Source organism: Loxodonta africana, chromosome 3 (genome assembly GCF_030014295.1).
Source record: "Loxodonta africana isolate mLoxAfr1 chromosome 3, mLoxAfr1.hap2, whole genome shotgun sequence".
In the NCBI taxonomy this organism is placed as follows: Eukaryota; Metazoa; Chordata; class Mammalia; order Proboscidea; family Elephantidae; genus Loxodonta; species Loxodonta africana.
The window spans coordinates 90,944,443-90,972,167 of record NC_087344.1 but is presented as its reverse complement, the minus strand read 5'-3'; the positions used below and the strand labels follow the sequence as shown (position 1 = coordinate 90,972,167).

Genomic DNA, 27,725 nt, shown 5'->3' with positions numbered 1-27,725 from the left:
CATGATCAATGGTGAAGAAATTAAAGTTGTCATGGATTTCCTTCTTCTTGGATCAACAATCAACGCCCATGGAAGCAGCAGTCAAGAAACCAAAGAACATATCACATAGGGTAAATCTGTTGCAAAAGACCTCTGTAGTGTAAAAAGCAGTCACTTTGATGACTTCAGTGCGCTTGACCCAAACCATGGCACCTAACATTACATGTGTAAGCAAGTTTCACAAACCTCATTTAATCCTCACAACACCATAAATTAGGCACTATTACCCTTTGCGGAAACTCAGGTGGCATAGTGGTTAAGTGCTAGGGCTGCTGGCCAAAAGGTTAGCAGTTCAAATCCACCAGCTGCTCCTTGGAAACTCTATTGGGCAGTTCTACTCTGTTTTATAGGGTTGTTGTGAGTCCGAATCGACTAGATGGCAAAGAGTTTGGGTTGATTTTTTTTTTCTTATTACTGGTTGCTGTTTGCCGTTGTTGATTCTGACTCAAAGCGACCCTGTAGGGCAGAATAGAACTGCTCCATCGGGTTTCCTAGGCTGTCATCTTTACCAGGGGAGATCGCCAGGTCTTCCCTCCCTGGGAGCGGCTGGTGAGTTTGAACTGCCAACCTTTTGGTTAGCAGCTGAGAGTGTAACCACTGCGGCCACCAGGGCTCTTTAGGCACTGTTACTACCCCCTTTTACAGATTAAAAAACTGACGTTTAGAGAGATTGACAGCCTTCCCTCAGGTCTAAGAGGTGCAGACAGCTGCATAGGCCTTTCGGCCCATAAAAACCAAAATCCCCACTGCTTCCGATTCATAGCGACCCCATAGGACAGAGTAGAATTGCCCCATAGGGTTTCCAAGACCGTAATCTTTACGGAAGCAGACCGCCACCACTTTTTCGCACGGAGCGGCTGGTGGGTTCCAACCGCAGATGTTTCCGTTAGCAGCCGAGGGCTCTAGCCACTGTACCACCAGGACTCCTGTGTCTGCCCATAGGTGGAGCAATTTCGAAGGCCCTGCCAAGCTAGGAGCTCAGCTGCAGAGGAGGCAGCCGACCCGCGGACCGGCGCCTTCCAGACCTGCTGCCCGATGCTGCGCGCCCTGCCCCGCGCCCTGCGCCCTCCGCGCCCCTGGAGGCCCCACTGGGCCCGCGGTTGCGCTTCCGACGGGGCGGCTGGGGGACCCGAGATCCAAGTGCGCGCCCTGACGGGCCCCGAACAAGGTGAGTACGCTGTCAGGGGCGCACCCGGAAGGCGCTTGGACAGGCCGGGCCAGAACCCGGCCGGGCTGAGGAGCTACAGGCGGGCGCGCGGCGCTCCCGCAAGGCCCGAGCGATGGTAGCGCGACCACTGCACGCCGAAGACTGAGGCAAGTAGAGGAAAGGCGGGGCGCTCGGTGCGTTGAAGCATTCGCTCTCAAACCTCCTGCCCACTCTTCCCATGCTAAGGCTTCCAAAGCCTCCAAAAGTCTGGGAGGTGGGTGATCACATTACTGGCTGCGAGCTGAGTAGGGGTGTAACTTTACGTTAATATTGGTTTCCTCAACCCCCCACCTGGTGTCCTCGGGCTGTGGGGGAGGGGAAGGGAGTCGCACAGGGGAAAGACAGTTCACCAGCTCCCTCCTGACGGGAGAGTTAAAATGCCTGCTTTTCCAGAGTAGCGTTTATTTTCCCCTCCCCACCCCCGCGGTGGAAACCCTGGTGGCGTAGTGGTTAAGAGCTACAGCTGCTAACCAAGAGGTCGGGAGTTTGAATCCGCCAGACGCTCCTTGGAAACTCTACGGGGCAGTTCTACTCTGTCTTATAGGGTCGCTATGAGTCGGAATGGACTCAAAGGCAATGGGTTTGGTGTTTTGGTTGGACCCCCGCGTTCAAGCAAGGGTCCGGAGGGCGGAGGCAGCGGAGCCAATCCGGCTCGCAGTGCAGGGGGCGGGTGGCAGGAGGGGAGGGGAGGGGACGAGAGCCGAGAAGCAGGAGCGGGGTGTTTTTTCGGCTGGAATACAAATCCTGACGCAATTCCCAAGCTTTTGCCACCTGCTGATTCAAGCAGGAACATTCACGTCGTTGGCAGAAAGCACCATAGTTTGTGCATTGTGTTGTTTTTGAATTTCAGTTGGTAGGGAGCGCTAGTGGCGCAGCGGTTAAGAGCTCGAGTGCTAAGTAAAATGTCGGCAGTTTGAATCTACCTGCCGCTCCCCTTCAGTCGACTGCATGTAACCATCACTAGTCAGGGCAAGGCCTCTCTCTGGTCTTTGCTTTTTCCCCAGTCCCATCCCCTCTCCCTAGTATTTGATGTAGCATTGTTTGTGTCTATGTTTTAATTTGCATAAATGGCATTGTATTTATTTCGCCTCCCTCATAGGAGCCCTGGCGCACTGTGGTTAAGAGGTTGGTTGCTAACCAAAAGGTCGGCAGTTCGAATCCACTAGCTGCTCCTTGGAAATCCTATGGTGCAGTTCTACTCTGTCTGTAGGGTCTCTATGAGTCAGAATCAACTGGAGGGAAAGGGCTCTGGGGTGTTTTTTTTTTTTTTTTTTCCATTGACACTAAGATTTGGAGAGCTGCTTTGCCACATAAATCTAGCTCACAAATCTAGCTCACTGCTTTCTGCTGTTGCATACTGTTCCCTCGTGTGTACCCACTACTTTGGGTAGACACCTAAGGACTTTCAGCATCCCACTACACCACTTGCTGAGAATTTCTGTGTTCACATGGGATTACAAGGCCTTAAATAATACCCCATACTCTTCATGCTTAATTTGCCGCCAAACTGGCAACAGTGCTTGCCTTGAGAAAACTATCATTATTCTCCCCTCTTTATAGACTAGGAAACTAAGGCACAGAAAGGCTAGGCAATTTGCCTCAAAACTCACAGTTAGTAACTGGCAGAGCCAGGATTTGAACTAGTTCTGATTTCAAAGCTGGTGTTCTCAACCACTAGTGTTACCAATAGCCAATCTGACACAAAAGGTCTTTGTCTTTTCCCGAGTAAGAATACACACAAAAGACAAACTTTATCCTCGGCAAGCTTATTTTGCTTGAATCAAGCAAAAGGAGTCAGCTGGGGACTAAGCCTCTCCAAAAGACTGGCTTGCTTGAGTCAGGGAGGTTACTGCTTTTACGTACCAGGTTATGTTAAGTGGCCTTTCTTTATCTGTGCAGTTTCTGAGAAAAGGGAATTGGTGTGGCTATGGAAATAAGGTGCGTGTGCAGCCCTCGGCCAAGATGGAGTCTGCCACAAGGGGCTCTGGGACTGTTAGCATCACTCATTACGGGATGTGGCACCTGCACAGTTCCCTAACTCCTCTTGTTCAAGTCCGGCCAGTGGGTTGGATATCACAGTGGCTTCTGAGAGAAGGCCATCTGGTGGACATGGCTACCTTTTGCATGCCTGCTTGGCACTTGTTTTCTTGAGAGGCAAAGTTGTGATTAAGCTAAGCTAAGCAAGTGAAGCAATTTCTAGATTGCTCCTGCAGATTATGGCTCTGTGGTGAGACTGTGTCTACACGCTGAAAATCTCTTCCAGGATATGGCCTTTACATACAGATACATTTTTGTCAAGGCTGTTTCCACTGATCTTTCCTATTGTTCTAGTCTATCTCACTAGGTCAACATTGTCCCTTTCAGTTGTTAAAAATAATCAGAACTCAACAAAATTTGAATATGAGGTTTATTCTGAGCAGTTATTCTGTATGCATATAGAGAGACCATTTTGATTCCAGAGAAAGAAAATGGCTCAAAGAAATTAGGTACAATGAGGCTTATAAAACAAACCAAACCTGTTGTTGTTGAGTCGATTCCGACTCACAGCGACCCTATAGGACAGAGTAGAACTGCCCCGTAGGACTTCCAAGGAGTGCCTGGTGGATTTGAACTGCCAATCTTTTGGTTAGCAGCCATAGTTCTTAACCACTATGTCACCAGGGTTTCCGAGGCTTATAAAAAGAAGAAACCAACAAACAAAAAAAACCATTGCTGCAGAGTCAATTCTGACTCATAGCGACCCTATAGGGCAGAATAGAACTGCCTCATAGAGTTTTCAAGGCTGTAATCTTTACAGAAGTTGACTGCCACATCTTTCTCCCCTGTAGCTGGTGGGTTTGAATTGGTTAGCACTTAACCCCTGTGCCACTAGGGCTCCCCTATAAAGAGAAGAAGAGGGGAAATACAGATCAACCATTGGCTAATCTTAATGTGATTGATTGAACCCTGCCCTCCCCCTTTTACTGAGATCAACTGATAACAGGTCACAAGATCACCTCTGGCTCTCCACCCAGCCATATCTTTTGAAATTTAAATTTAGTAAACCTGGCAGGATTAATTTTTTGTCAGGAATTTCTTTACTGTTTCCTGGGTAAGTAAACCTTAAAATCAAAGTAAGATGTCTGTTATTAATTTTTCCCTTTGAGACAGTAATTCATCAACTCAAAACACAACCTTGTACATCAGTGCTATGGATTAAATTGTGTCCCCCAAAAAGATAAGTTGAAGTCCTAATGCCTGTTTCCTGTAAATGTGACCTTTTTTTGGAAATAGAGTCCTTGAAGATATAATCAGTTAAATTAACATGAGGTAATACAGGAGTAGGGTGGGCCTTCATTCAATGTGACTGGTGTCCTTTTAAAAAGAGAAGAACTAAAGACATAAGGAAAACATTAGCCCAAAGGACTAAAGGATCACATGAACTAGAGACTCCACCAGCCTGAGACGGAAGAACTAGATGGTGCACGGCTACCACCAAAGACCGCTCTGACAGAGATCACAACGGAGAGTCCCAGACAGAGCAGGAGAAAAATGTAGAACAGAATTCAAGTTCATGAAAAAAGACCAGCCTTATTGGTTTGACAGAGACTGGAGGAACCCCCAAAACTGTGGCCCCTTAACACTTATAACTTAGAACTGAAACCACTCCCGAAGCCCACTTTTCAGACAAAGATTAGAGAGACCTATAAAACAAAAATAACACACATGAGGAACATGATTCTTAGTTCAATCAAATATATGAGACCAAATTGGCAACTCCTGTCCAAAAGCAGGACAAGAAGGCAGGAAGGGACAAGAACTGGACAACTGGGCACAGGGAACCTGAGGCAGAAAGGGTGAGCGTGCTGTCACGTTGTGGGGATTGCAACCAATGTCACAAAACAATATGTGTAAAAATTTTGGAATGAGAAATTAACTTCAACTGTAAGCTTTCACCTAGAGTACAATAAAATAAATAAAAAGAGGAGAAGAGACATAGAGGTACACACAGGGAAGATGACAATGTGAAGACCAAGGCAGACATTGGAATCATGCAGCCATAAGCCAAGGATTGATTGCCAGGAATCACTGGAAGTTGGATCTTCCCTTAGAGCCTTTGGAGATATCGTGGCCTGGCTGACACCTTGATTTTGCATTTCTGTCCTCCGGATCTGTGAGACACAGTTGTTTTAAGCCACTCAGTTTTGGTACTTTGTTACAGGAGACCTAGGAAACAAATATAGTTATTTGTAGCTTAACATCTACAATAAGTTCTGTGAAATAAGACATGATGTGATTTGGACGTTGTGGGAACACCATATTATATACAGGCAGTCCCTGGATTATGAATGCGTTCCATCCCTAAATCTGTACTTTTCTATTCACAGAAAACATTAAAGAAACACTTCCAGATACACTAAAATATCTTTAACATAATAATACAGTAATAATAATAACAATACTTTGATGCATGTCACAAAGTAGCACCCATTTGTTATTACAAACTGTTGTATATACCTCAAATTTTTAATATAAAAGGCTTTACGGGGTTGGTTCATAACTATGGGTTGTACATAAGTCAGATGTTTGTAACCCAGGGACAACTGCCTATATAAACTTACGGGACCACTGACGTATATGTAGTCAGACACTGCCCAGACAGACATTGCCCAGATGGACGTTATGCGGTGCAGGACTATATACAGAATATTTTAAATTACCATGAATCATAGACCTCTGGGCTCACTTGCAAATAGCAGGAAACATTTTATCCAGTAATGAAAAAGATCATCAGATTTCCCCCCTCTGCTTCTGCCAGTGGGCATATAGAAGGAGGAGGAAAGTCAGTGAGGGAAGAAGAGAAGGAAACCACAGAGGAGCAGAGGGGAGGTTATGAGGAAGAGACTCAGGCACAGGAGAACCCCCCCTCCCCACAGAAAATGACTCATGATCATTTCATGCCCATGTTAGAAAATCACAGGCTTGCTTTTCACTTATGGGAGGCACCACATCATTGTCACATCTTATTAGCAGGCCTTAAAAATGGGATGGCTGGTCAACCACTCTTCACTGTTCTCCAGCTGCTTTATTCCTTATAGTTAATGACTCCACTCCAACTCCTTAGCTGGACATTTCAAGGTTCTCCACCACATTCTGACCTTTCCATCTTAGCTCTTCTACTCATGCTCATTTTAAGCTATCCCACTTTTGCGTTTTATTCCTGCTATGCCCCTAGCTTGGGTCCTCTTCCTTCCTCTCTTCTTATTTAAACCCTTTCTGACCTTAGTTTCCCTTTCTCCCATTACTTTCCATGTGTCTGAACTTGTCTGCCTCATGGGTTGTTAGCTCTTGAAGAGTGAGGATTGTTAGCTGAGTCTAGCTATCACCTCAGGAAAATTTTCTTCTTTTTGGGCCTGTTTCCCTCTTTTCATAATTGGGGATTTAGTTAAACAGGTTGGTCTCTACCTTATAGTCCTTTCTGTGGACTCCCACCTACACCCCCTTGCCTGTGATCCATCTAATATAGAAGTAACCCCAGGTCAGCTGCTCAGGAAACGAGCAGCCAGTGGCTTGGTGGATTTGGTAGGAGTGGGGATGGTGTAGTGCAGACCCATCTCCCCTGCTAGGGCCCCGATAGGGCAATTTTCTCAGAATTGGGGCTAGGCTAAGAAAGCAGGGACTGTGGCTGTATTTCTCCAGGGCCTAGATGTGGTAGTGCAAATTCAATGTTGTCAGATGAATGAATGAAAGCCAAGAACACCTGCCTGGTTCCTCAGAGCTTCCAGTTTGTTTAGAATTCATACCCGGTTTTAGGAACTAGACTTTCCCTAGTATCTGGGCTTTTTGTCCTGTTCACCACACTTACAAACTCTGGCTAAGCACTTACGTGCATCATATCTCTTAATCCTTATAACAACCCTTGTATTATCCCTGGGGATCCCTGGTGGTGAAGTGGTTAAACTGCTTGGCTGCTAACCAAAAGGTCGATAATTTGAACCCAGCAGCCACTCCGTGGAAGAGAGATGTAACAGCCTGCTTCCATGAAGATTACAGGCTTGGAAACCCTATGGGGTAGTTCTGCTCTGTCCTATAGGGTCACTATGAACTGGAATCAACTCAACAGCAGTGGGTACATGGGTATTATCTCTATATACAGATCAGAAAATTGAAAGTCAGAGGGTAAAGGGACTTGCCCAAGGGCATGGAGCTAGTGTGTGGCTGAGCTGTGGCTTGAACCAAGGACTGTCAGCTTTGGCAGCCAGTAGGGAGGAGCCCTGGAGAAGGACAAATGTCTTATGAAGGACCAAATGTCTTAGGCTGGGGTCTCTAGAGAAACAAAAGTAGTGAGGCATACACATAGAGAGAGAAAGAGAGATTTATCTCAAGGAAATGTCTCACGCAATTGTGGAGGCTGGCAAGTTCCAAAGTCTGTGAGTCAGGCATTGGCTGGAGGCTTCCCCTGGGTCTTGTGATTGCAGGGGCTGATGAACCCAGAATTGGCAGGTCAGATGGCAGGCTGCTGGCTCACAGTGCTGTGGAGCTGGCATACGCCAAAGTTGGCAGGTCAGACAACAAGCTGTTGGCTCAAGTCCCGAGAATCAGAGGTCATATGATGACAAACCAGAAACAGGATCCAGAGCAAGCAAGTGAGCTTTGCCAGTAAAGTTTGGTCCCTGGAAAAGGACATACTTTGTAAAGGTCAGCAAAAAAGAGGAAAATCCTTAAGGAGCTGGATTGACACAGTGGTCGCAACAATGGGCTTAAACATAGCAGTGACTGTAAGGATGGAGCGGGACCAGGCAGTGTTTCCTTCTATTGTACACAGGGTCACTGTGATCCGGATCTGACTCGACAGCATCTAATAACAACAACATGGAGGAGCACTGGTGGTACAGTGGTTAAGTGCTCAGCTGCTAACTGAAAGAAAAGTCAGCTGTTCGAACCCACCAGCTGCTCTGCAGAAGAAAGATGTGGTAGTCTGCTTTCTTAAAGATTTACAGCTTTGGAAACCCTATGGCGTAGTTCTACTCTGTTCTACAGGGTTGCTATGAGGGTCAAAATTGGCTCGATGGCAATGGGTTTGGTTTTGGGTGGTTTATTCTGATAGAAGGAGATAAAAAACATAGAGGGGGAAAAAGATTAAAGAGAGTTATTCAGAGAGAAAAGAATGACAGAACAAGAAAGTAAAGACCAGAGAAAAAGTTGCTGTCAATCTCAGGAAGTCATGACTGTATTAGTTTTCTCTTGGCATGTAACAAATTACCACAAACTTTGCTGCTTAAAACAACACATATTATTTCACAGTTTCTGTAGGTCAAAAGTCTGGGCAAAGCTTAGCTGAGTTCTCTGCTTCAGGGGTCTTAAACCCAAAAAACTAAACTCATTGCCATTGAGTCGATTCTGACTCACAGCAACCCTATAGGACAGAGTAGAACTGGCCCACAGGGTTTCCAAGGCTGTATATCTTTATGGAAGCAGACTGCTACATCTTTCTCCCATAGAGCAGCTAGTGGGTTCGAACTGCTGACCTTTTGGTTAGCAGCAGAGTGCTTAACCACTGTGCCACTAGGGCTCCTTTTCAAGGTCTTGCCAAGCTATAATCCAGGTGTTGGCTGGGGCTGTGGTCTCCTCAAAGGCTTGCCTGGGGCAGATCTGCTTCTAAGCTCCTCAGGTTGTGGGCAGAATCCATCTCCTGTGGTTGTAGGACTAAGGTCCCTGTTTTCTTACTGACTGTTGGCTGGGGGCTACTTTCATCTCCTAGAGGCCACCTCCAGTTCCCTGCTAGGTGGTCCTCTCTATAGATTCTCTCACAACATGGAAGCATACATTTTCAAAGCCAGCAATGGAGGGAGAGTTTCTCTAGTGTGTGCTAGCAAGAAAGAGAGTTATGTATATCATAACTGAATCACAGAAGTGATATCCTTTCACCTTTGCCATATAATGTAACCTAATCTCAGAAGTGGCATCTGATCACCTTTGCCATATTCTATTGGCTAGAAGCATGTCACAGGTCGTATCCACACTCAAGGTGAGGGAATTATTCAGGGCATGAACATGGAGGCCACTCTAAGGTCTCTCTGCCACAATGACTTTGGTCCTAGACTGTTAGGAGATTTGTGACACTTGGGTCCCTTGTCCCCTTTAATCAGAATTCTCTGTATCCACCATAGTTTCTGTAAAAATGGTGTAGGGGTAGAGTCTGACCTCATGTCACTTCACAAGGGAGAAGGAGAATTAAGATCAACAACCCAGGGCAAAGGATGTGAACAGACATTTCACCAAAGAAGACATTCAAGTAGGTGGCAGATATGATCACTAGCCATTACAAAAATGCAAATGAAAACCACAATGAGATACCATCTCAGCCACCCCCCACCCTTTACTGGCTCAGTTAAAAAAACAAAAAACAAAATAAATGTTGGAGAGGCTTTAGTGAGATTGGAACTCTTATGCACTGCTGGTGGGAATGCAAAGTGGTACAACCATTTTGCAAAACTATACGGCACTTCCTTAAAAAGCTAGAAATAGAAATACCATATGATCCAGCAATTCCAATCCTAGGAATATCCTAGAGCAATGAGAGCCGTCACATGAATAGATATATGCACACCTATGTTCACTACAGCACTGTTCACAATAGCAAAAAGATGGAAACAACCTAGGTGCCCTCAACAGATTTATGGATAAACAACCTATGGTACATTACACACAATGGAATACTATGCAACAATAATGAACAATGATGAATCTGCAAAGCATCTCACAACATGGATGAATCTGGAGGGCATTATGCTGAGTGAAATAGGTTAATCACAAAAGACAAATATTGTTATGAGACCACTACAATAAAAACTCATGAAAAGGTTTTCACAAAAAAAGAAACAATCTTTGACAGCTACAAGGAAGGAGAGAGGTGGGAGGGAAAAACACTAAATAGACAATAGGTAAGTGGGTAACTTTGGTGAAGGGTGAGACAGTACACAGTACTGGGGAAGCCAGCACAAGTTGTCCAAGGCAAGATCATGGGAGCTCCATAGACACATCCAAGCTCCCTGAGGGACCAAATAACTGGGCTGAAGGCTCTGGGGACCATGGTACATCTAGCTCAATTGGCATAACATATTTTATAAAGAAAATGTTCTACATCCTACTTTGGTGAGTAGTGTCTGGGATCTTAAAAGCTTGTGAGCAGCCATCTAAGATACTCCACTGGTCTCACCCTGTCTACAGCCTCCACCTGACTGAGTTCAGCACAATTAGATGGTGCCTGGCTACCACCACTGACTGCTCTGATGGGGATCACAATAGAAGGTCCTGGATAGAGCTGGAGAAAAATGTAGAACAAAATTGTAACTCACACACACACACAAAAAAAGACCAGACTTACTGGTCTGACAGAGACTGGAGAAACCCAAGAGTATGGCCCCTTAACACCCTTATAGCTCAGTAATGAAGTCACTCCTGAGGTTCACCTTTCATCCAAAGATTAGACAGGCCCGTGAAACAAAACGAGACTAAATGGGCACACCAGCCCAGAGGTGAGGATGAGAAGACAGGAGAGGACAGGAAAACTGGTAATGGGGAACCCAAGGTCGAGAAAGGGAGAGTGTTGACATGTCATGGAGTTGGCAACCAATGTCACAAAACAGTATGTGTACTAATTGTTTAATGAGAAACTAGTTTGCTCTGTAAGAAGTGATCCATCACACGACAGCTTCCCTTCCCCAAAGGTGTGGCATTTTCTCTTCTAGTGCATCAGAGCTGGAAAGGACCACGGGGACATCTGGACTCCTTTGTGGGGCCTCCATACCTGCTGGGCTCTAAGAGCTCCTCACAGGTTTCTGGGGAACCTAAGGGTGTCACAATTCTCTGCCCTGGGTCACAGTTATGTAACTCACAGCTGGACACCATGTCCCTTGAGAGCCCTGAGGTTTTATTGGTCCTTTGTCTCAGATCAACTCACACTGGGAATATTGACCTAATAAATACTGCTTGTTCCACAAACAAAGCTGAGGACCCTGGAAAAAAATAGTAAGGAGGCTTTGAGGCCAAAGAAGTAGGAAATACTCCTCTATTTCCTTCCCAACATTTTACAGGTGGGGAAACAGCCTAGAGGGGATGATACCAGTATTGGAGCGCCTGCCCAGAGCCCACCTCTCTCCCCCATGCCTGGCCTAGATGGGGGTGGGAGGAGCTGAAGCCCAAGTAGGGTACAAGGGCCATATTGTGGGGGGCCCTGTGGTCCACGTTAAGGAATTGGACTTTATCCTTATGAGGACAGGGGGACATAGTTGGATTTGGGTTAAAAAGATGACTGACCCAGATGAGGGAATGAATGCGATGGGGGTGCAGGGAGCAAAACTGAGACAAGAGGGGCAGCTGGGCAATCCAAGTAATAGAGGAAGGAGCCTGTACCAGGGTGGTGATGAGAGGAGGGATGTGAGCTGAAAGATTTGAGATCTATTTAAGAGGCTGAATTGGCAGGGCTTGGGGGCTAAGTGAGTACATTTTGTGAGTGAGGGCCAGGAAGGTGATAGGACAGACTTCCAGGTTTATGGTAAGGTCATTTGCTCACCAAGGGAACAAGAGAAAGATTGATCCTTTTGGAGCATGGCAGTTGAGAAGTCAAGTGGGCAGGTGGATATTCCGGCCTGGGGAGAGCCCTGGGATTCCCAGAACGGGGTGTGTGTGTCATGGTGTGCACAGAAGGGTTCTCTGAGGAGAAGGAGCTGCTTGGCAAGTGCAGGCCCCTGCTGTCTCTCCTCCCTGTCCTCACACTGTCCTCTGCTTTGCCCTGAACCCCTGCAGTTCCGGAAGGCACTGGCCTGCTCTGTTGCACTCAGGGCCCTCGTCTGCGCGCCCACTCTGCCTGGACTGGGCTTCTCTGCCTGACCGCCACCACACACACACGTACCCTCTGCCTTCTGATGCCTTCGTACCCCTTGTCACGGCTTCCTCCAGGAAGTCACTGCTGACCTTCCGCACCAGGGTCTTCCTCTGCCTGTTACGTTGCCGCGAGCGGCTCTCGCCGGCTTCCGACTCACGGCAGCGCACGCCCTGTGGGACTACGTGCTACCCACTCCCGCACCGCCCCTGTGATCGCCCGCCGTGACCCACAGGATCCTCACTGACCGGTTTTCAGGGGTAGACCACCAGACCTTTCTTCTTCCGTCTCAGCCTGGAAGCTCCACTGAGACCTGTTCAGCATCATAGCAACAGACGAGCCTCCACTGACAGATGGGTGGTGGCCGTGCGTGTGTTGCATTGGCTGGGAATCGAACTGGGGTCTCTGCATGAAAGGTGAGAATTCTACCACTGAACCACCACTGCCCCACCCCTGCTCATCATCCAAAAAAAAACCAAACCCAGTGCTGTCGAGTTGATTCTGCTCATTATATACCCCCTAAATTCCTGATCCTTTTTCTCCATATTCTCACCACAAATAATTATTTGTTATTGTCTGTTTTCTCTGCTAGAGTTTCGGTTCTCTGAGGACAGGGGCTGGGTCTGCCCTGGTCTCTGAAATCTCAGTGTCTAATACAAAGGCCAGCATGTGGTAAATACATAACTCCAGAAATAAATGAGTCCAGAGAGCCTGGATTGGGCCTTGCAGAAATTCAACACTTAAACATTGTGTGGAAGAAAGGATTGCAGAAGTGTCACCTGAGAGGTAGAAGGAAGGCCAGGAGAATACAGGGCCACTAAAGCCGAGAATGTTCAAGAAGCAGCATGCTTGTGGTCAGCGTGCTGGTGGCTGTTGAGAGGCTGGGACGAGGATGGAAACCGGGCCCTTGGTTAGTGGTTACTGTATCATTGGTTATTTTGGTGAGAACAGTTTCCAATGAATGGTGGGGGTGGAAGCTAGACTGGAGAAGGTTTAAGTGAAAAAGTGACTAAAGGAGTATAGAAAACTGTCAAGAAGCTTGGCTTTTCCTGGTGAAAGAACATCATACAGATAGGGCAAGAGCACAGAGCATGAGTCTGATCAAGCCTCTGGATTCAGTTATCAACTTCCTGACAGAGGAGCATGCTGCCTGCCCCATGAGTATGCAATCAGCAAACCCAGAGTGCAGGAAACCCTGCCCAGATGCGCCAGGTTCTTCAGCAGGTAAGTTTGAGGAGACAGAGAACTTAGGGATTTTAACAGACTTTTATTTTATGTTTTGAAGTCGTCAAGGATTTTATTTTACTTGAATCCACAACCAACGCCCATGGAAGCAGTGATCAAAAAATCAAACAATGCATTGCAGCGGGCAAATCTGCTGCAATAGACCGCTTTCAAGTGTTAAAAAGCAAAGATGTTGTTTTATTTGTTACTTTTTATTGTAATTTAGGTGAAAGTTTAGAGCTCAAGTTAATTTCTCATACAAAAATTTATACACATTGTTTTGTGACATTAGTTGCAATCCCCACAATGTGACAGCACACTCGCCCTTTCATCCCGAATACCCTGTGTCCATTCAACCAGCTCCTGTCTCTTCCTGCCTTCTCATCCTGCCTCTAGACGAAAGCTGTGCATTTGGTCTTGTGTATCTGATTGAGCTAAGAAGCACGCTCCTCACATGTATCATTTTTTGTTTTACAGTCCCATCTAATCTTTGTCTGAAGAGTGGGCTTCAGGAATGGTTTCAGTTCTGGGTTAACAGAGCATCTGGGGACCATAGTTTCAGGGGTTAACAGGCTTTTAAAAGACACATCACATTTTTTTTTTTTTGGTTAGTATGTCTAAACTTTGGTGTCTAGGGACGCATGCTTGGGTGATAAAATTATAAAATTACAGAAGTGATTAGTATAAAAGCCAAGATAGTGGTTACTTTTGGAGCGTACGAGGGGCTGTGATTGAATCAGGGCACAGGAGGTCTTTTTGGTGGTTGCCACAGCTCTACTTCTGGATCCAGGTGGTGGTTACAAGGGTATTCACCTTATAACTCATTAGGCTCTAGAAGAAGTTTTGCTGTGAAGAGAAGAAAAATAGAGAGGTGTCAAACTGAAGAAGGTGTGTGTGTCTATCTAGCAATGACAGAAACAGATGGGAGTTGTTGTGATGGCCATTCTTGTTCACCCCTCTTTGCTCCACGGCTCACAAGCCCTTCCACTTCCTCTGTTGACTCAATTTACAGTCGGAAAAACTGAGGCCTGGGGGGATGTGATGTGCCCCAAGTCACCCTGCTCATCAAGGGCAGAAGCTGCACCCACCCAGGCCTCCTGCCTCCTGGCCCCAGCGAAGGAGTGAGCAGGGCCAGCTGGATCACCCAAGGCTGCTATCTCCCCCCCAGGAATCACTGAGATTCTCATGAACAGACCGCGAGCCCGAAATGCCCTGGGGTACGTCTTTGTCAGCGAGGTGAGAGAGGGCAGGCCCAGGGTGGTGGGGTGCTGGGCTGGCAGGTATCTGACGGGGTCTCCCCTTCAGCTGCTGGAAGCTCTGGCCCAGCTGCGGGAGGACCGACGGGTGCATGTCCTGCTCTTCAGAAGTGGCGTGAAGGGTGTGTTCTGTGCAGGTGGGTTCCATCCTCTACCCTACTCCCAGGCTCTGCAGGGCTGCCACCTCCTGCAGGGGTCAGGGGAATCCTTTTAGGTCAGCTCCAGCATAGGACTCATTATTCCCATTTTACAGATGTGAAATGAAAGACTCAGAGAGGTAAAATTCCTTGCATAGGGTCACACAGCTAGTGAGAGGTAGAACAGAATGTGAACTTGGCCTGCCTGATCCCCAAATCCTTGTAGTTCTTTCTACTACACCATGATCTGTTCTGACCCTTCGTTCAACACTGAGGAAACTTAGATCAAAAAGCCCACAAGGTCAGCCCACCCTCTGCCCACCCTCAGGATCTCAGTCCCTGTCACTAAAGCACTCCACTGTCTCTGTGCCATTTGGTCCTCACAACAGGGCAAGCACCGTGAACTTCTGTTTTAAAGATGGGAAATACCTTACTCCAGGTCCATGACATGAAGCAAGTCCATGAGAGCTGAGCTGAGTCAGTCCAGGCAGCCTGACTCCTGGGTGGATGGTTGGGGAGGAAACAAGGGTCTCTAGAGAGGTGGGAAGAGGATGTGGGGGGATGGGAGGAGTGTGATTATCAGGGGCTTAAAAGGGGATCGCCTGTCAGGATTAGGGTGCCCAGCTCAGGGTCTGCTTTGACAGCACAAGTAAGCAGACCAGTGGCCTGACCCAGCTGCCTTGGCTGAGGGCCTCACCCACCCTGGCCTCTAATTTTGGCTCCATCTCTGTCTAACCCTTCTCCATCAAGGCCACTTCGTGCCCCTTGTAAGACCCACTCCTTGCTATCCCAGCTAAGCACAGGGAAGGAAGGGGGCTGCAGGAGGCCTGGGTCTTCCCTGACCTGCTCTGGAATCCTAGGATAGTCTCTGCCCCCGGAACTGCTTCCCCCTCTGTCGCTGAAGGGTCTGGAAAAATCAAAGACTTTCACGAACTCTCCCAGTTCTGACCTCCTACAGTCTAGGATTTGGAGAGTCTACACTCACCCCTTGATCCTGCCTCAACCCCTATCATCTGGCCTTCAACAACCCCACCATGGTCACTACTCTCCCCAAGGTCTTTGCCCTGCCTCTATGCCACTACATCTCAGTTCTTGTCTTGCTTGACCTCTCAGCCTCCTCAGACCCCACTGACCTCTCCCCTACCTTTGTTTTTATTGTGCTTTAAGTGAAAGTTAAAGTTCAAGTCAGTTTCTCATACAAAAACTTACACACACATTGTTATGTGACCCTAGCTGATCTCCCTACAATGTGACAGCCCACTCCTCCTCTCTACCCTGTATTTCCCATGTCCATTCAACCCGCTCCTGTCCCCTTCTGCCTTCTCATCTCACCTCCAGACAGGAGCTGCCCACATAGTCTCATGTGTCTATTTGAGCTAAGCAGCACACTCCTCACCAGTATCATTTTCTGTCTTATAGTCCACTGTAAAAGAGGTTGGCTTCGGGAATGGTTTTAGTTTTGAGCTAACAGAGAGTCCTGGGGCCATGACCTCTGGGGCCCCTCGTCTCAGTCAGACCATTAAGTCTGGTCTTTTTACTAGAATATGAGGTCTGTGTCCCACTTTTCTCCTTCTCCATCAGGCATTCTCTGTTATATCCCTTTTTGACCCTTCTTTCTCCCTGGCTCCTTAACCTCTCTTTCCTGGTGTTTCTCCTTCCGCTCTGGCTGCTCCCCCTCAGGTGTGTTTTACTGGATCCTTTAACAGCCTGGGATTTGACAGCTGGTCCTTTTCCCAAGGACTGTCACAGTCCCCTCACCCTCTGGCAGGTGCAGACCTGAAGGAGCGGGAGCAGATGAGTGAGGCAGAGGTGGGGGTCTTTGTCCAGCGGCTCCGAGGCCTGATGAATGACATTGGTGAGGGTACTGGGGTGGGGTGGGGGAGGGTGTTCCTGTTAATCCCAGCCCCACCCTACCCCATCCTCCACTTTAAATAGAAAACTTTTGTGTTGTGAGTTCTGTGGGGATACAGATGACTTTCCCAGGGAGAATGGGCACGGGGGGAGGGTGACAAGAGGGTGCAGAGGCCATTTCTTTCAGAGGCAGAGTGCTGGCTCCGCAGCCTTTGTGTGGCTGCTGGGCCTGACTCACCTGCCCTCAGGCTTCAAGGGTTGCTATTCCAGTGGAGCCAAGGTTCACCAAGCATGCTTTCAGGCTTTGACAAAGGCTGTTCCCTTTGCCTGGAACAAGTCTTCTTGGCCACCTGAACTTTTACTCATCCTGCAAGGCCTCCAGTGGCACCTCCTCCAGGAAGCCTTCTGTGACCCACCCTCCAAGTTTCCATTTACCACAGCACTAATCGCTGTGGGTCATCATTGCCTATTTACAGGTCTGCCTTGCCTATTAGAATGAGCCCCGTGAAGGAAGGGACCATGTCTGATTCAGTTCTATGTTCCAGCACCCAGCACAGGGCCTGCACACAGAACAAGAAGGGAGAAAACAGAAAGGCAGGTACCAGGGAGGCCATCAGAACAGTGGGCTTGAGCAGGGATCATTCCAACCTGTCTCCCCACTCTTGTTCCCCAGCTGATCCCCCTACTTTCTCTGATGGGCAAACCAATTCCTAAGATAACCTGGTGAAGGTACCTGGTAAGGTTCCGAAACCCCGAACCAGTAAGGCCCTCTGTCCCAACCAGCATGCCCCTCCCCAACCTTAAGGCCCTGACCTGGTTCTGCCAGGATCTGGTAGGCTGAGTCCTTCTTTGTCTCCACAGCAGCCTTTCCTGCGCCCACCATTGCAGCTATGGATGGGTTTGCCTTGGGTGGGGGCCTGGAGCTTGCCCTGGCCTGTGACCTTCGAGTGGCAGGTACCTCGTAGCGGGTGAGGCTCGGTGGAGAGGGGAGGGTGAAACAGGGTAATCCTGGAGGCTGAGCAAAGTAAGTCACTGCTCTTCCAACCAAGAGCAAAACTGGAGGCAGGGTGAGGACACAGAGGGAGCTCAGGCAGAAGCTGGTTCCCTCCTGGCCCGGCCACTGATTGGTATAGTATCCACCACCTCTTAGAACCTGCTTCCCTGATCTCTGGGATGATTCCACAATCTCAGACCAATTGCTAATGGGACGGCCAAAAGAGCAGAGAGGGAAGGCCAAGAAGACAAAGATCAGTTGTTCAGGCTTCAAGTTATGTCCAAGGCCATCTTTATCTATCATATCTAGAGCAACGGTGAGCCACGGGGACAGTTTGTTGCCAGCCTAAATAATCACAAATATGCCTGGGCAGGATCATTGCCCTCTGGTTCATTAGTGCCAACCAAGGTTTGCATCCAGCCTTCAAACTAGCACTTCCCAGTTCAGTCATGGCTGATGAAACAATATGGAACAGATCTGAATTTTTAAAATGTGGGGAAATGGGAATAATAACCAGAATGGGAAAAATTACCAGTGAAAGCCCTGCTAGAAATGTAATATGATCTCCTTCTTACAAAGCAAGGGCAGTGTGTACATGGCATAAACACCAAATCATGACCAGCAGGACTGCACCATTTTGATGTCTTTCTCCACAGTCCTGCCAATAATCCAATCTCCCGCATCAGAAAGGGCTACACCTCTTCTGAGTCTCCCATTCCAGGGCTTTGACCCAGAATTTTTCTCTTTCCAGTTCACCCAAATTTTTAAAAATTCGGGTCTGTTCCAATTTTGCTTTGTTGGCCATGACTGAATCGGTTCAAACCATTCGAGGCCCTGGTTTGCATTATTTGTACGGGGCAATTGGCCTTTGTTTGAAGAGTAGAGGGAGGAGGTGGAGAAAATAATCACATCCTAACGTGACTGACTTGGTGGTAAGGAGCACCCTTCTCAGAGGCAGTTAAAGTCTAAGTGCCTTCATGGTGCCACCATCTTCCCTGCACTGCCTTCTCCTGCCACCCCAAGAAGGACATTTAAAAATATGCAATTCCAGGCATGGAGGTAGCTTCTATGTACACTATGCACATCAGGGAGAAGGAATTAAACATGCGGCCAGGTCTCAAATTACCCGGTCAGGTCACGGCCCCAACTATGCTTCTCGCCTGCCTGTGTTTCAGGCAACTAAACTACAGGGTGTGGGTGAGGACTAAGAGAGATAGTGAGCGAAACTCTTTATCAGCAGTAGTAATGGCTATTCCCTTCTGCTCACATTGCATGGTTCAGATGGTGTGTGCTGAGGGAATCCAGAAAAGGAAAGAGGCCTGCAGGGTGGGACAGTTAAGGAGGCATTCTCTGACGAAGTACAACTTGAAAGGAGAGCGTGTACTGGAACACAGTCAGGGAAATTTCAGGCTGTGGCGGAAGGAGTAACCATGGAGGGAGCAAGCATCATTGACACTCTAGGCCAGGCCAGAGCCAAGGATGCACGTGACAGAGAATTCATTAACCCACAAATATTAGGTACCTTCCAGGAACACCTTCCTTGTTCCAAGCATCAGTACCTCCTTTGATCCTTAGCAGCCCTATGTAGCAAGAAGAGGGATTCACTTCTCCACCTATGATGCTCAGAAAAGTTAAGACCTGACTGGTGATACATACCTCTATCAGCTGGGGGTTGGTGAGGTGAGAGCCTGGACCTCCTGACTCCCAGGCTAGGACTTTTCCCAAAGGCAGTCTGCTGCCACACACAGCAAGTCGCTGGAGGGGTGGGGAAGACCAGAGTTGCGTGTCTCTCCCCTGGGGGATTGGCCCTGGAGGATGGGGTGGGGGCTTTGCTCTGCTCTGTTTAAGCAGCTTCTTCGGCTGTCATGGGGCTGATTGAGACCACCCGAGGGCTCCTACCAGGGGCAGGTAACCTCACCCACAGCACCCTCCCGTTCTCCTCTACCTGCCAATTTCATAGAATACTGTGTTCTGGACCCCACCCTCCCATCCTAACTCATAGTCTATTCCTCTAAAAGTCTTGGCTGACTCCTGGGCTGGGCCTTCTCTGGGCTCCCACTCTCCATGCTGATCCCCTACCCCTGCTGCCCCATCCTGTCAGGAGGCACTCAGCGGCTGCCCCGCTGCCTGGGGGTGGCACTGGCTAAGGAGCTCATCTTCACTGGCCGACGACTGACTGGGGTACAGGCCCAGGCACTGGGACTGGTGAACCACGCTGTGGCCCAGAATGAGGAGGGTGACGCAGCCTACCACCGGGCACGAGCACTGGCCCAGGAGATCCTGCCCCAGGTATGCCGGCAGCTCAGCTCGGGAGGGAGGGCCTGTGTCATGGGCAGGAGGCACATGCAGGATAACTGATAGTGAGTTTGGGGTAAAAGAAAGCACTGTCTTCTTTTTTTAGTTTCATCATATATGAATGGAAAGTCTGAAGCCATCATTACACTTATTCAGAGTCTCTGAACTAATACAGTGAACAAATGCAGCTTCTAGAGGGGACTTATCCAGCTAGACTTGTAGACTATGTGGGATTTGTCTTTTTGCATATATTGAATAACCGGATCTTTGAACCTTATCTCAAGATGATTCAAATTTCAGATTTTCAAAATATACTGAAATAAATGTATTATGCCGATACAATTATTGGTACTTCAAAATACCACCATACCCAAAACTGGTACTACTACCATTAATCCTGCAGTTGGGACCTTCTGATGTAACCTAAAAACCAAATCTTTAACTTCCAGCTATGTTAGCTGGTGCTCAAGATGAAGAGGGATCCAAATGCGGCGTTTTTTAAGGGATGGCATGGTAAAATGTCACCATCTAGTGGACAAACCACCAAAACCAAGGCATCAAATGGTCTCCAAGCCTACTCAGCCCAGAAAGGTTTATCAATACAGTCAGCCCTCTGTACCCATGGGTTCTGCATGTGAGGATCAAATATATTAAGGGAAAAAAAAAAATCCAAAAAGCAAAACTTGAATTTGTGAATGAAGTGAACCCTGCTGTAGCCTCCCCCCATTTCACAGATCCTGTCCCTCTCCAGCACTCATTGTTTGAACATTGTTCGCCTAGCATCCTGTTTGCTACTTGTGTTGTGTGCACCCTATGTTTCTGTGAAAAATGGCTCCTAAAGATCAACTAAGTGGTCAAAACTACCCCTCAAAGGCTAACTGTGAGGGGTTAAGGAGAGCAAGGAAGCAGTTTAAGGCTAGTAAGGGTGGCTGGCTAGCTAGCTATGTGAAGTGCTGCAGCTCAAGGACTGAACAATTACAGCAGAATCAGCCTCAGCTGATGTGAGGCAGCATCTATGTTCCCAGAAGAGCTCAAGAAACTCATAGAAGAGAAAGGCTGCCTTCCAGGGCAAGTCTTCTGCTGTGATGAAACAACTATTTACACAGCATCTATACTGTATTAGGTATTATAAGTAATCTAGAGATGATTTAAAATATACGGGAGGATGTGCATAGGTTATAAACAAATACTATGTCATTTTACATAAGGGACTTGAGCATCCGTGGATTTTGGTATTGGGGGAGGGGTCCTAGAACAATCTCCTGTGGATACTGAGGGATGACCGTATACGCAAAGTCTGCATTTCAGCACTCTGATTTCCCCCCATAACTAGTAAATACACATTTTCCCTTGAATAACAGATGTCTGTTCTCTATTTGAACACCAAAGGGATGGAACATACAGTGCTCACAGTATGACCCGTTTTCAGTTCCAAGTAACATGGGAAATTATCAATTGCATACACACACACACATACACACAGCTCCACAATTCAGAAAGCTTTCCAATTTTCCTAGATTCATACTTTGTGCATTCCACGTTCCAATTCTTAACGGACGTTTTCAGCTGTTTCTTCTCATTTTGAGTTGTGCCACGTCAGCAAATGAAGGTCCCAAAAGCTTGACTCCATCCACGTCATTAGGTCTCAACTCTACTTTGAGGAGGCAGCCCTTCCCTAGTGGTATTTTGAGTGTCTTCCAAACTGAGGGGCTCATTTTCCAGCACTGTATCAGACAATGTTCTGGTGCTATTCATAAGATTTTCACTGGCTGATTCTTTCCAAAAGTAGACTGCCAGGTCCTTCTTCCTAGTCTTAGTCTGGAAGCTCAGTTAAAACCTGTCCTCCATGGGTGACCCTGCTGGTATCTGAATACCAGTGGCTTAGCTCCCAGCATTACAGCAACACGCAAGCCCCCACAGTACAACAAACTGACAGATGAGCTGAACGCTAATGACCAAAGACCAGATGAGCTGTGGAATGACATCAAGGACATCATACATGAAGAACGCAAGAGGTCATTAAAAAGACTAGAAAGAAAGAAAAGACCAAAATGGATGTCAGAAGAGACTCTCAAACTTCCCCTTGAACGTAGAGTAGCTAAAACGAAAGTAAGGAATGATCAAGTAAATACCTGAATAAAAGATTTCAAAGGGCAGCTAGAGAAGACAAAGTATTATAACGACATGCAAAGACCTGGAGGTAGAGCACAGTCGACATTTCTCGAGCTAAAAGAATCAAATAAAAATTCAAGCCTCGGGTTGCAATCCTAAAGGATTCTACAAGGAAAATATTAAATGACACAGGAAAGCATTAAAAGAAGATGGAAGGGATACAAGGAGTCACTACTACACCAAAAAGAACTGACGTTCAACCATTTCAGGAGGTAGCAATGGCACTGAAGGAAGAAGTACAAGCTGCACTGAAAGGCACTGGCAAAAAACGAGGCTCCAGGAATCGACAGAATACCAATTGAGATGTTTCAACAAACAGGTGGAACACTGGAAGTGCTCACTCATGTATGCCAAGAAATTTGGAAGACAGCTACTTGGCCAACCGACTGGAAGAGATCCATATTTATGCCTGTTCACAAAAAAGGTGATCCAACTGAATGAGGAAATTATCAAACAATATCATTAATATCACATGCAAGTAAAATTTTGCTGAAGATCATTCAAAAGTGGCTGCAGCTTATATCGATCAACAGGGAACTGTCAGAATTTCAAGCAGGATTCAGAAGAGGACATGGAACCAGGGATATCATTGCTGATGTCAGATTGATCCTGGCTGAAAGCAGAGAATACCAGAAGGATGTTTACCTGTGTTTTACTGGCTATGCAAAGGCATTTGACTATGTGGATCATAACAAATTATGGATAACACTGCAATTCCAGAACACGTAATTGTGCTCATGAGGAACCTGTACATAGATCAAGAGGCAGTCGTTCAAACAGAACAAGGGGATACCGTGTGGTTTAAAGTTAGGAAAAGTGTGTGTCAGTGTTGTGTCCTTTCACCATATGTATTCAATCTGTATGCTGAGCAAAGAATCTCAGAAGCTGGATTATATGAAGAACGGGGCATCAGGATTGGAGAATGACCTATTAACCAGATGACACAAGCTTGCCTGCTCAATGTGAAGAGGACTTGCAGCACTTTACTGGTAAAGATCAAAGACCACAGCCTTCAGTATGGATTACACCTCAACATAAAGAAAACCAGAATCCTTACAGCTGTATCAATAAGCAACATCATAATAAACGGGGAAAGATTGACGTTGTCAAGGATATCGTTTTATTTGGATCCACAGTCACCATGGAAGCAGCAGGTGAGAAATTAAAATGATGCTCTGCATTGGGCAGATCTGCTGCACAGGACCTCTTCAAAGTGCTGAAAAGCAACGATGTTGCCTAAGGTGCACCTGATCCAAGTCACGGTGTTTTCAATTGCCTCCTATACATGGGAAAGCTGGATGATGAATAAGAAGACCGAAGAATGGATGCCTCTGAATTGTGTTGGTGAAGAATACTGAATATACCACGGACTGCCAAAAGAACGAACAAATGTGTTTTGGACGAAGTGCAGCTGTGGTGCTCCTTCAAGGCAAGGATGGTGAGACTATGTCTCACACACTTTGGGCATGTTATCAGGAGGGATTAATCCCTGGAGAAGGACATCATGCTTGGTAAAGGTCAAGTGTAACGATTGTGAGGATGATGGAGGACCGGGCAGTGATTCATTCTGTTGTACAGTATTGCTGTGAGTCGGAACTTACTCGAAGGCACCTAACAACACAATTTAGAAACATATGTGTGTGTTTACTTTTTTGGTGAAAAATCAATTTTTTTATAATGTAGTTACCTAAGTAGTAATAATACATATTCATGGGAAGCAAATCAAACAGAAGTCTAAGAAGGGTACAAGATAAAAGTCAAAAGTACGGAGATCAACTAGTCCCTGTTGGTCTGGAACTGCCCCAATTTTTAAAATGAAAGTCCCATACCCCAATAACCACCTCAGTCACAGGCAAACCAGGACAGTTGGTCACCCTAATGGCCCCGATTCCCCAATCCCTGTCCCCAGGGATGACCACTGTTAATAGCTGGCATACTCTTCCAGAGATTTTCATTCCATATACCATATTTAAGAATATATATTATACACATACACACTAACATACTTAAATAACTCTAAATTCCTTTTAAGGAAGGTTTAGGGAACAAAGACACACCTTTAGAGGCTAGTCCAGTTTATGTTTTAAATTACACACATTTACGACATTAAAAAATCCATAAAATTAAAATATGCAGAGTCAAGAATTCAAATAAAAAACAAAAAGTGAAGGTCTCCATTTCTCTGACCCTGTCCCAAAAAAAGAACCAACCACTGCTAAGTTTTTTTTTTTACGTATCTTTCTAGAAAAAGAAAACATGCTCATATCAACAAATTTTATACAAATAGATTGACAATATACTCACTAGCATGCACCTTGCTTTTTTTCACCTACTCTCTTTTGGAGATTTTCCCATTTCAGCACACAATGACTGACTTCCTTCTTTTTAATTAACAGCTGAACACTTTTTCATTCAATGTATGGATATATCATTATGAGTATGTCGTTTCCATCTTTTTGCTATTGCAAAATGACAAGAGTGAATAACTTTGTACAGATATTAGCACACTTCTGGAAATACATCTGTTGGATAAATTCCTACATGGAGCTGCAAAATCAAAGGCCATGTACATCTAAAGTTTTACCCATTTTCGCCAAATTGCCCTACTGAACCAGTGTACCAATTTACACTCCTGGCAGCCATGAATGCAAATACTTGTTTCCCCAAATCCCAGCAAGTGATGGGTATTACCAACATTTCTTGTTTCTGCCAGTCTGAGATGAAAAGGGCCACCTCCCTGTTTTCATTAATACTGAAGCCGAGTATCCTTCATACTCCTTCTGAATGTTTTTAAAAAATTAACTTACATCAGGTTTTTATAAGTCAAGAAAATTAGTCTGTCATAAGAATTGCATTTTTTCCCATTGATTTTGCCTTTTATCTGGTATTTTTTTCCAATCTGAAATTCTTCATTTTTATGTAGCTACTTTTTTCATCTATGGCTTCTATGGTAACAGACTTTAAAATCATCTTTTTCCGGTACAGTCCTACTCATAAATGTTAAAATAATACATACGAACAATCTAGGAGATAGATGGATTACTTGCCTGGGTGTCTGGTTGGGGATGGAGTGCCCTGGCTGCTGTGGCACTGGTTACCTGGAAGCAATGACCAGTAATTTAACATTCTAAAAGGGCCATTTTGGTTCCATTGTTTCCACAATGGATGCCCCCTCCTGGGATTCAGTCCAGGTCTGTCAGACTCCAAAACCCAAATTCTTAATCTTAATTTTTTCAGCCTGTTGGCATGACATCTGCTTGCAGTGGAGGCTTGTGTTTGTTGAGACAAGGGTTGGGTCTTGGGAAGGGGGTAAGGGATGGGGGCAGCAGTGGAAAGTGACTGGGAGTCAAATACACCAATCCAGGCTTCACCAGTGACTCACTGGATAAATGAAGCCAAGCACTTCATCTCCTTGAGGCTCAGTTTCACATCTGTAAGATAAGCCATTAATGACACCAGCCTGGAAGGTGGGTAGCACCATTAGGTTGGACTGTGGGTGGGGAAAGTAATTTGTAAACTGTTGTATGTTGTATACTTTGGAGGGATGGACTGAATGATAAGAACCCCGGAGAGTCAGGATTGGGAGGGTCAGGGGTCAGTGTCTGGCTTCCTTTGTTACAGAAAAGGAACCTCAGCTGAGAAGTCATAGGGTTAATACTAACTAGACACAACATGTCTGTAGAACTGCTGGAACTAGACCCAGACCTCTGCCTCCCTGTCCAAGACTCTTACCCCACAACTGAGCTGTGTGCCTTTCTCTAGTTCAAACCCCCTAACTTAACAGCATTTATTCTCTCCTCAACAGAGCTTTTCTTTTCCCTAGGCCCCCATTGCTGTACGGCTGGGCAAAGTAGCCATTGATCGAGGAATGGAGGTGAGGGGGTTCTAAGTCAGAGCCTGGGTCCACTAATGTCAGTTGAGTGGCTGGTACAGTGCTTTCAGTGCAGCTGGAAAGAACTCTATCTCAGGAACAAGAACTGGACTCTTCCAACAGACTTCCTCTCTCTTTGTGCCTCAGTTAAAAAACAAGTTGCCACTGAGTCAGAGTATAACTGTGCTCCATAGGGTTTTCAGCAGCTGATTTTTTGGTAGACACCAATCTGAGTGGCCTCTGGGTGGCCTCGAACCACCAATCTTTCAGTTAGCAGCTTAGTGTGTTAACTGTTTGCATCACCCAGGGACTCCTGAACCTCCGTTTACCCATATACGAAATGGGGGAGTATGGTTGGAGGTCAGGGGCCCCACCTCTGGTGCTGGGCTATCTGGGTTCAAAGATCTGTTCTTCCACACAGTGTTTACCTGTTTACCCACAGACACACACTTCTTTTAGAACAGTGTTTGGCACACAGTAAGCACGGAGCAGTAGAGGCTTAAGGTGCCAGAAGCCAGGTCATAAAGGCTCAGGAACTTATTCCGGAGGCAATGGTGAGGAAGCCAGGCGGGAAGGCAGGAATCTCAGATGTGAAAGCACAGCTAAGTACCCCTCCTCTGGTGGAACTTCTCAGCTCCATGGGTTGGACTGGATCCTCCTTATTGTTCTCACAGCTCCGGTCTGTCCCAGTACTGTTTTGGCATCATTAGGAATGGGGTTCCCTCTCTGTTCATATGGACTGGCATATAGTAAGCCTCAGTAATTCTTTGAAGAAATCCATGAGAACAGTGAGGAATGGTGTAGGCAGTGGGACTGGGCTAGCTCCCAATGGGGGACGGAGGTGGTCAAAGTCAGGCTGATCCAGGTGCTACTTCTTTCCTGCAGGTTGATATTGCTTCAGGGATGGCCATCGAAGGGCTGTGCTATGCCCAGGTATGTGGCTGCTGCCAGTTCATGTATGCATGTTAGCAGAGGCCAGGCCAGAGTGGGGGGCACTGGGTTCCTCCAACCCAAGAATTTGACTATGCCACCCCCTCCTCACAAATAGCCTGGAGTGGTTCCAGGGGAACCACGATGCTTCTTTCTGGGACTGTTTCCTCAACCATCAAATGCTGGTGCATCCTTCCTCACTTAGTGCCCAGAGAATCACCTGAGAATGCACAGGTACTTGACAAGGAGGAAGAACAGCTTCTGCTGTCTTTGCCCTAGTGGCTGCTGTAAAAGTGGAACTGATCTGTTCAGCCTGACTCTTCTGAATGACTCAAAAATGCTAACCTTCAGATTAACAGATATCCAAAACACTCTTATGTAAGGGGTCCTGGGACTTGTAGAATCTAGTACAAACCAGCTACACACCAGGATTCAAACCTAGATTTCTTACTCCAAAGCCTCATCTGCTCTCTATGGAGCAGCCTTTATCTGACTGCTGTCCGAGCAGTGAACTCTCTGGGGGCATGCAAGCAGAGTGCACATAGGGCCTAATGGTGACGGGGCAGGGATGCTAGAGAGGCTGGCCTGGCTCTCCCAGAAAATCAAGGAGCCACTGAGGCCCATACCTTTGCATGGCTTGAGACCAGAGCCCAGAGGCCATGAAGACACTTGGACCCTACCTCTGTCATGAGCTGGTCAAGCTTGAGTAAGTCTCTTTTGGCCTCTGGCCCTGTTCTCCCCAAACTAATATTCTATATGTTGTTGCAGAATATTCCAACCCGGGACCGACTAGAGGGCATGGCAGCCTTCAGGGAGAAGCGCCCTCCAAAATTTGTTGGCGAGTGACCCTCCATTTAACCTCATGCATAGGAGATACATGCCTTA

The 27,725-nt window shown here is 46.7% G+C and overlaps 1 protein-coding gene across 3 annotated transcripts; it reads left to right on the top strand.

Moving 5' to 3' along the window:
- The first annotated feature begins 1,041 nt into the window (after positions 1-1,041).
- Positions 1,042-27,720, top strand: ECHDC2 (enoyl-CoA hydratase domain containing 2). Of its 3 annotated transcripts, XM_010591271.3 has the most exons (10): positions 1,042-1,207; positions 14,503-14,570; positions 14,640-14,727; positions 16,496-16,582; positions 17,440-17,532; positions 19,424-19,480; positions 19,674-19,861; positions 25,863-25,913; positions 26,796-26,843; positions 27,609-27,720. In XM_010591271.3, exons 1-10 carry the CDS (start codon positions 1,075-1,077, stop codon positions 27,684-27,686), a joined length of 891 nt encoding a protein of 296 aa, XP_010589573.3. In that variant the 5' UTR covers positions 1,042-1,074; the 3' UTR covers positions 27,687-27,720. The 3 variants fall into 3 exon arrangements, with proteins under 3 accessions (XP_010589573.3, XP_023405356.2, XP_023405357.2); XM_023549588.2 differs by lacking the exon at positions 19,424-19,480; XM_023549589.2 differs by lacking the exons at positions 17,440-17,532; positions 19,424-19,480.
- Positions 27,721-27,725: the final 5 nt, after the last annotated feature.

Excerpts from the sequence above, each read along its gene's own strand:
- ECHDC2 (XM_010591271.3), top strand. The coding sequence starts at position 1,075 with ATGCTGCGCGCCCTGCCCCGCGCCCTGCGCCCTCCGCGCCCCTGGAGG. Across the intron at positions 14,728-16,495 it reads GAAGGGTGTGTTCTGTGCAG|GTGCAGACCTGAAGGAGCGG; the intron begins GTGGGTTCCATC and ends ACCCTCTGGCAG. Across the intron at positions 17,533-19,423 it reads CTGTGACCTTCGAGTGGCAG|CTTCTTCGGCTGTCATGGGG; the intron begins GTACCTCGTAGC and ends CTGTTTAAGCAG.